This window comes from Acanthisitta chloris, unplaced genomic scaffold, assembly GCF_000695815.1.
Source record: "Acanthisitta chloris isolate BGI_N310 unplaced genomic scaffold, ASM69581v1 scaffold21249, whole genome shotgun sequence".
Taxonomy (NCBI): domain Eukaryota; kingdom Metazoa; phylum Chordata; class Aves; order Passeriformes; family Acanthisittidae; genus Acanthisitta; species Acanthisitta chloris.
In genome coordinates, this window is record NW_008692266.1 from 12,591 (window position 1) to 20,840 (window position 8,250).

At 51.9% G+C, this 8,250-nt stretch overlaps 1 protein-coding gene across 1 annotated transcript in view; it reads right to left on the reverse strand.

Annotated features, from left to right (window-relative positions):
- Positions 1-1,616: 1,616 nt before the first annotated feature.
- TBC1D16 (TBC1 domain family, member 16) overlaps positions 1,617-8,250 on the reverse strand; it is a gene marked incomplete at its 5' end in the record, with an annotated part of 9,377 nt that continues 2,743 nt past the window's right edge. Inside the window, 7 exons of the mRNA XM_009082601.1 lie at positions 1,617-1,945; positions 2,422-2,568; positions 3,097-3,276; positions 3,986-4,172; positions 5,066-5,200; positions 5,967-6,115; positions 7,785-7,952. Coding sequence (XP_009080849.1) covers positions 1,700-1,945; positions 2,422-2,568; positions 3,097-3,276; positions 3,986-4,172; positions 5,066-5,200; positions 5,967-6,115; positions 7,785-7,952 — 1,212 coding nt within the window. The remainder of the gene's footprint in view (positions 1,946-2,421; positions 2,569-3,096; positions 3,277-3,985; positions 4,173-5,065; positions 5,201-5,966; positions 6,116-7,784; positions 7,953-8,250) is intronic.

Consider the following 8,250-nt stretch of genomic DNA (forward strand, 5'->3'; position numbering starts at 1 on the left):
GGCTGTGGGTAAGGCCTTGCAAAAGAATTTTGAGAGAAATGTGCTTGTGAGGTGCAGGAACCCCCTCAGCACTGCACGAGGCCATGGAGGTTCCACACGTGCTGCTGAGGGCACAAACATGCCCAAGAGGCAGAGCTGGAACGTCAGCACAGACTCGCCCAGCCTGCCCAGGACAGCTGTATGGAAAGCAGTGTGTAGGAGGTGAGAGGGAGCAGGACAGCCAGGAAAGGCTGCAGACCTCAGGTGCCATGCAGAGGGATGCAGCAAGGCTGGCACAGCTTGCTGTCACCTCGTCTCCTTTTCCATTCTTACACGGAAACACTTTCTCTGGCTCTGCTTGGCATAAATGCTGGCTCAGAACACACTGAATTTGGAGGCCACTGAATTTGCTAAGGACATTTGGCAACGTGGCTCAAGGCCCCAGCTCCACTTCTGGTTGGCAAAGGACAAGGAGAAACACACTGTGTTTTCAAAAGTCCTTCAAAAGAAACCTTTATCAGACAGAGCTCAGCAAAAATGACTGCAACAAGGCAAGTTTCGTTTTCACTTGGGGATGGGGACAGGGTGCAGCACTGGCACCGACTGGAGCATGTGTCATGGCCTGTGCTAGTGACAGGCAAGGACAGTAAATACTCCGTGACTGAGGGGAACCAAAGGAAACACAATGGGAAACACACTGGAAACAACAGACTAAAGTGTCTAAAGTCTGCAGTTGTCAGCATAAAGAAAATTTATGCTGTAATGTCATAGAATCACAGAATGGTTTGAGTTGGAAGGGACCTTAAAGCCCATGCAGTGCCACCCCCTGCCATGCGTAGAGACATCTCCTACTAGCCCCAGGTTGCTTCAAGCCCCACCCAACCTGGTCTGGAACACTCCCAGGGATTGAGCAGCCACAGCTTCTCTGGGCAACCTGTGCCAGTGCCCCAGCAGCCTCACAGGGGAGAATTTCTTCCTAATACCTTGTGAAGAAGGAAACTTTGGACGGTGCCTGTGAAATGCTGACTCAGAGCAGCAGTGCTGTGAGACCCGGGGCTGTACATTTTCTGTTCAAATGGGAAAAAAAAAATCACACCAGCCAGTACACCCTGTAAAACAGAGACAAGACCTTGAGGTGACCAGTCCTTCCTCACCAGCAATGCAGACACCTTCCGCTGCAACCCCAAGGGTCTGCAGGTTCATTTTTGGCAATTATAATTAAAATGGTCTTTATGGACCATTTAGAGACAAGCCACGGAGCTGCATGTTTTGGTTGAAGCTGAGAGCATGTGGTGTGCTCTGGGTGAAAGGACAGGGCAGAGGCCTTGGCACAGCTCTGCTCCTGCCACCTGCCCCACAGACACTGCTGGGTGGACTTGGCTCTCTTGAGCGCTCTCGTTTCTCATCAGCAAGTAAGGAAGTTCTGCTTCCTAACCAGTCCAGTCCCAGAGGCAGAATAAAAAGTCTTTGTTAAGACCAAGAAAAGCTTGTTTCTAACAAGCCCAAATCCAAACACAGTTCCTGGGTCGATGCCTTTTGCTCAGGTTCCACCACCTGTGCATTGGAACTTGCTCTCCCTGTAGAGAGATTTAACTCCTGTTCCATTCCACACTTTTCAGTCTTCTTGACGATCCATTCCTCCATTTTTGTCTTCAACACTTTTTTCCTATGCACATCCTTCCTGCCCTTCCCTTCCTCTGTCACACCCTGTTCCTCTCAGCTATTTTCGGAAGGCAAAGACATCCCTTGTTTTCAGGCCTCTCTTGCCTTCGTTTCCTGGTTTAGGAGAAGACTCTTCCACCAGCCCTCCATAAGGGCAACTCTCAGACTCTGGGTGATGGCCAGAGCACTCCACAGCAGGGATGAAGCCACTGTCCCACATCCCTGTCCCACACAGCTTGCAGAGGTCGTGCAGGCTGCAGGGGATGCGTGGGAGCAGGTGGAACTGATAGAGCAGACTCCTGGCCTAGAAGGGAGAGAGAGGGAAAAAGTCCTCAATGAGGATGAACACGGAGGGCAGAGGTGGCCTGTGGCCTCCTGCCCCATCATCCTGTATGGCTATCTGAGCTTCAGCAAGGAGTGTTCCTCCTGGACACAGACCTGAAGGTTAACTGAGTTGCTGGGGACAGTGGCAGGTTGCAGAAACTGCCACACACTGCACCTCATCCCACAGCCCCAGTCACTCCCAGTTGAGATGGAATGGGCACCAGGGCACCAACAGCTCTGTCTGCCATTTCCCTGAGCACAGGTTATCCCAACCAAGGGTCATTCCAACCATACTGTCACCTCCCAAGCACTCAACAACTCCTTCCTATTACTGCAAATCTCGTTGCCAGGCACACAGCAGCATCCTACCTGCCTGGGCTCCTGCTCTAGTTTTCTCACCCCTCTGACTCATGCCTGGACCTGAGACTCATTGCCCATCAGCCCCTGGGCACTCACCTTCCTGAGTACGAGCTCCCCGTTCATGTGCATCGCCAGGTTGCCAAAATGCAGCAGCATCTGGTCTGTGGCCAACTGCTGTTCGATGACATCGTCCCCATAAATCACCACGATGGCCACGCAGATAAAGAGGTGGAAATAGTCTGTCTGTAATGAGAACACAGGGGCTGCTGTACAGCAGGTGGAGGCAGAGCTCTGGCTTCACCTCCCACCCTCCACAAGCAGCTCCTTGGGGAGAGTTTTTCTTCCTCCAGTTCTGCCCAGTGGTAAGAACTGCCCAGTTAGTGGTGAGTTCTGAACCTCAGCTGAGCCAAAACCTCTTCCCTTCACAGTGTGGCAGCAAGGTTTGCACCAGTGTTCTGAGCAGAGCAGTGATTGTTGGGAAGACACTTCCCAGCTGTGTAAGGGAAGCCTGAACTTCAGAAGTGTTCAGTGAAATACCTCTGTGTGAAGCCTGAGCATCCCCAAGGAGAGGCAAGCAGGTCTTCAACCTCCTGCCACAGACATCAACCTCTTCCATACCTACAGACCCTCTGGAACACCAACTTACTTTGGCTACTCAGCTACTAAGAGCCTTTCTGGAAACCCTGCAGTGCTTGCTGAGGGGTGAGGGCTCAGGCAAGGCCATGCTGGTGGCTGTGCCAGCTGCCTCACCTGGTAGTGAGCCCAGCATACCTGGTAGTGAGCCCAGCATGCCTCCCACATGCGCAGAGCCTCGGCCTCGGGGAACTCCCGTTTGAAACAGAGCAGGATCCAGCGGTGACAGAAGAGCATCTGCAGCCCATCCTCCCCCAGGGAGCAGAGGTGCTGGTAGAAACGAGGGTGCATCAGCCGCAGCAGCTCGCGCAGGTACATCTGGAAAAGACACTCTGAGGTGAGGCACTGCCTCAAACAGCCTCCCACATGCGCAGAGCCTCGGCCTCGGGGAACTCCCGTTTGAAACAGAGCAGGATCCAGCGGTGACAGAAGAGCATCTGCAGCCCATCCTCCCCCAGGGAGCAGAGGTGCTGGTAGAAACGAGGGTGCATCAGCCGCAGCAGCTCGCGCAGGTACATCTGGAAAAGACACTCTGAGGTGAGGCACTGCCTCAAACACAAGGACTGGCACTGCCTTCACCACCCCTTGTGCCGCAGGAAGCTCCCACACTGAGCCAGAGATGGAAGGGTCTCTTGTCTCCCAAAAGCTCCAGCCTTACAGCCTGTTCATTACAGCACAGCCAGGAGCACACTCGGATCTAGTGCCAAAGGCCTGAGCTCACAGTCCAGTGCAGCTATTTCACAAGGAAGGATGGATATATCTGCCCCAATCAGCCAGGATCAATTCTATCTGTCAGGTATTTCCAGAGAATCATGGAATATCCTGAGCTGCAAGGGACCCACAAGGATCATCAAAGTCCAACTCCTGTCCCTGCACAGGACAACCCCAAAGACCACCCCAAGGATTTTGTGGCTTTGGAGGGTGACTCAGTATGCTGCAACCCCACAGCCCAGGTAACTGCCTGTAAGGTGACTGGGGAGAGGAGAGGCCACTGACAGGGCTGAAGGGAGCCCAGCATTCCCCTCACCAGCTGCTTCTCCATGTCCTCATCCCGGGGGGAGCTGTTGAAGATCGTGTTCTGCATCAACCCCACAAAGCACCAGAAAGTATCTGACTCATCCAAGACCTCTGCCAGGAGTGGGGCAACCAGGTCGGACATGCCCTGGGAATATCCAATGGTTGGGTTAAACACTGCATAGTTCAGCAAGATCCTCCTGGAGCAGAGACACAAAGGGAGAGGTGAGACAGGTGAGGCCAGGTGACAGCTGAAAACAGCCCTGTCCCTCCTACCCCAACTCCCACTACACAGGCTGAGCCAGGCACAGTGCCTGGGTGGAAAAGAAGAACTCTGAACATGGATTTGAACAGAAAATCTTAGGCTCCTGTTTTCCCCCTGGGAGCAGCACAGGAGGAACAAACATCAACAGGTACAAAGACACAGGACTCTGCTGTGAGGTGCTTTAACACATACAGGTAAACCCTGCTGCAAACACCAGTCCAGTGACAAACTTCAGGAGAATGTTTGGCCTTCACAGACAGCAAAATATCAAAAGAAAATGAGAATTTAAAAGATTAAGAGGCCAGAAATGCAGGGCCCATAGGAAAGGAGAGATCAGAATCACAGAATGGTTTGGGTTGGAAGAGACTTTAAAGATCATCTCGTTCCAACCCTCTGCCATGGGCAGGTTGTGGGCAGATATTGTCCACACATCTATGAGGCTCCAGGTCAGGAAACCCGACTGTTTTGAGGTCACACATTTACAAGTCACACCCCTATGGAGCAGACTCTGGTGTGCTCATCCTCCACCCCATCAGGAGAACCACAGAGCCCACAGCCCTGCAGGGCACAGCTCTGCTGGGCCTTAGTGTGCAGGGAATGTTGGGGATGGGGCCGGGCTGTTAGCCTGAGAAGGAAATGGCTACAGCAGCAGTGGAAGCACTGGGGAAGGCCTTGGTGTCACATCCTTTGGCTCCAGTCACCAGGTGCACAGTGGGTGCTGCTCAGCATTCCCAGGCAGTGACCTAGGCAGTCTGGGCTGGGGCTGACCGAGTTGTCTGTACATCTAGCAGGACATGTTGTTTGGGACACCAGAATCAGCCACTTCACCTCATTGTCTCCACGTTGGGGTTGTCCTCCCCTCGGAAGAACTGGTTGCTGCGGTCAGTCCTCACCACGTCCTTATCCACCGTGAACTGCACCTGACGCCAGAAATCCTTCTGTTCATCTGGAGACATGGACAGCCTGGAAAGTGAGCAGCAACAGGAGAACGTTGCCAAGAGAGGAATGTGATTGCCACGAGGAACAAAAGGCTTCATTTCAGTCTTAGTTTGCAGAGAAAAACTATTCCTGTATGGAATTTTCTCAGCACCTGAAAACAGACAAGCAGGTCTGTCCAGAGCAGTGGATTTGCTGTCCCAAGGGATTACTAGAAGAAGCCTCCTGGGTCACAAACAGGATGACACAATATGTTTGCTGCCATAAACACTTCAGAAGCATCAGACTCTGCTGTCCACTGCTCCGTGGGGGTGGCACACCAGAACTCACCACTCTGGTTTGATTGTCTCCTACTTAATAACACCACTGTCCTTCTCCAGCTTAAATGCACCCACTGCAATTTAAGAGCTCTAACACAGCTCTCACAGTAACAACCTTCTTGAATTAGGTGTCCCTTCTTCTTCACTATTGTCATGTCCAGACATATTTATAAATAAAGATAAGGTCCCCATTTCACCCTTGGTTCTAACCCAAGCCTTGCCTGTCAGATGTGTCCCACATGGTACTGATGAGCCTGTTTCAAGAACCCAAGTGAGACAATATTTGAGCTCTATGGCATTTACTCCAGAGCCTCAGGAGGTCAGTGGTGCCCAATATACCTCCTTCACCATCGTTCTCTTTTCTTTACTCTACCTTCTCCTGATGCAAAGGAGGCAGAGACTCTGCATGTCACCAGCAGTGTCACTGCTGGCCTGAGGAAGATGAGCAGGGGAGGATGAAGCTGTTCTGTTACCTTTTCTCCTGGATCTCAAAGTATTCTTTCCTCTTCTGCAGCCTCAGTGCCTCCCTCTCCTCAGAGGTGGACTCGTAGCTGTAGTAGCACAGCAGAAAGGGCCACACCTCCCCACGGATGGAAATATCAATCCCACCGAAGAAAATGGCCTGGAAGAAGGAGCAAAAGTTATGGCTGGTAGAGTTTTCACATTCCCCAAAACAGCAACAGGCAACTAACTGCCTGCTGCTGTGCTTTGGTGCCTCTGCAGTTCTTTCCTGACAAGTGACGCCTTGATTCAAGCTCCTGCAATTTGCACATGTTTAGAGGGAAAGTGCTGGCCCTCTATTCCCAGACCAGACACAAATCGGGCTCATTTCAATGTCAATAACCACCCCCCACCCCGGAGAGCCTCTATGATTAACGCGTCGTTCTCATGTCACGGCTTAATCCCCAATCCTGGAGACTCTGCACTGCACTGCAAACTTCTCTCTCAGGGCCCAGGTCCAGTGCTCCCCTCAGCCCTGAGGTATTTCATCCAGCAGTCCCCAGTTCACACTGCAATCTCCAGTTCACACAGCAATCCCCAGATCACACAGCAATCCTCAGTTCATCTCACACAGCACAGTTCATCCAGCAATCCCCAGTTCACACTGCAATCTCCAGTTCACAGAGCAATCCCCAGATCACACAGCAATCCTCAGTTCATCCAGTGATCCCCAATTCATCCAGCAGTCCCCAGTTCACACAGCAATCCGAGCAATCCCCAGATCACACAGCAATCCTCAGTTCATCCAGTGATCCCCAATTCATCCAGCAGTCCCCAGTTCACACAGCAATCCCCAGTTCATCCAGCAATCCCCAGTTCACACTGCAATCTCCAGTTCACAGAGCAATCCCCGGATCACACAGCAATCCTCAGTTCATCCAGTGATCCCCAATTCATCCAGCAGTCCCCAGTTCACACAGCAATCCTCAATTCATCCAGCAATCCCCAGTTCACACTGCAATCCTCAATTCATCCAGCAATCCCCAGTTCACACTGCAATCCTCAATTCATCCAGCAATCCCCAGTTCACACTGCAATCCTCAATTCATCCAGCAATCCCCAGTTCACACTGCAATCCTCAATTCATCCAGCAATCCCCAGTTCACACTGCAATCCTCAATTCATCCAGCAATCCCCAGTTCACACTGCAATCCTCAATTCATCCAGCAATCCCCAGTTCACACTGCAATCCTCAATTCATCCAGCAATCCCCAGTTCACACTGCAATCCTCAATTCATCCAGCAATCCCCAGTTCACACTGCAATCCTCAATTCATCCAGCAATCCCCAGTTCACACTGCAATCCCCAGTTCACACAGCAATCCCCAGTTCATCCAGTGATCCCCAGTTATCTTTGATTTGGTCACACATTCTCCAAACGTGGCTGGCACTGGGCACTTTGGTTTATTGATTCCCAGTGATAGCAGAAATGGGACAGCTCATCCTTCTTGGTCAGGAGATGCTCCACCATCACAGAATCAGTCACAGCATAGCTGGGGTAGGATTGATGTTTCTGCAGATCATCCAGTCCAACCCCTTGCCAAGACAGGTCACTTAGAGCAGGTGACACAAGAATTTGACCAGGTGAGAGAGAATCTGCTGAAATCTGCTCCTACCCGAGCAGACTCTAATCCCAGCAAGATCTCCAGCCAAGCCTTCACGCTCCAGTCTCCACACTCTCACACTCCCAGCTCTTGCCCCCAGCATGAACACAAATCCCTGCAGCTTCCCCTGGGGACTCCCACTCTGTGGCAGGAGAGGAGGGATGAAACTGCTGCACCAGCCCTCACCTTCTGCAGCTTGTACTCCTCTTCCACCTGTCCGGATTCATTGAGGTGATGGAGCCAGGCAGACACATCGAGGCGCCGGTAGGTGTTCTCCTCGGGGTGTGTTTCCGAGGAGGGCAGCTTGGGCCGGCGGATGGAGAACTGCATACAGGTTTTCTCATCAGCAAGCTGCTGAGCGGGGGAGAACACAGACACTGCAGGCAGGAACCAGGGAGAGCAGCAGAGGATGAAACCCAGAGCAGGCAAACCTGCTTCACGTAGGATTAGGCACTGAGGAGCTGCACCCGGGGACGTTTCGTTGTTTTATTTTAAATTCCAGCCATTACAATAACAAGAGCCATTAGAAGAATTCAAAAATCTGAGCACCACCTTAAAAAAAGAAATAGTTTCCATTCCTCCTCCAATCTTAGCCCTGACCTGAAACTGAATGAACGCTGCTGCTTACAGCAAAACTTCCCCCTGCCAGGAA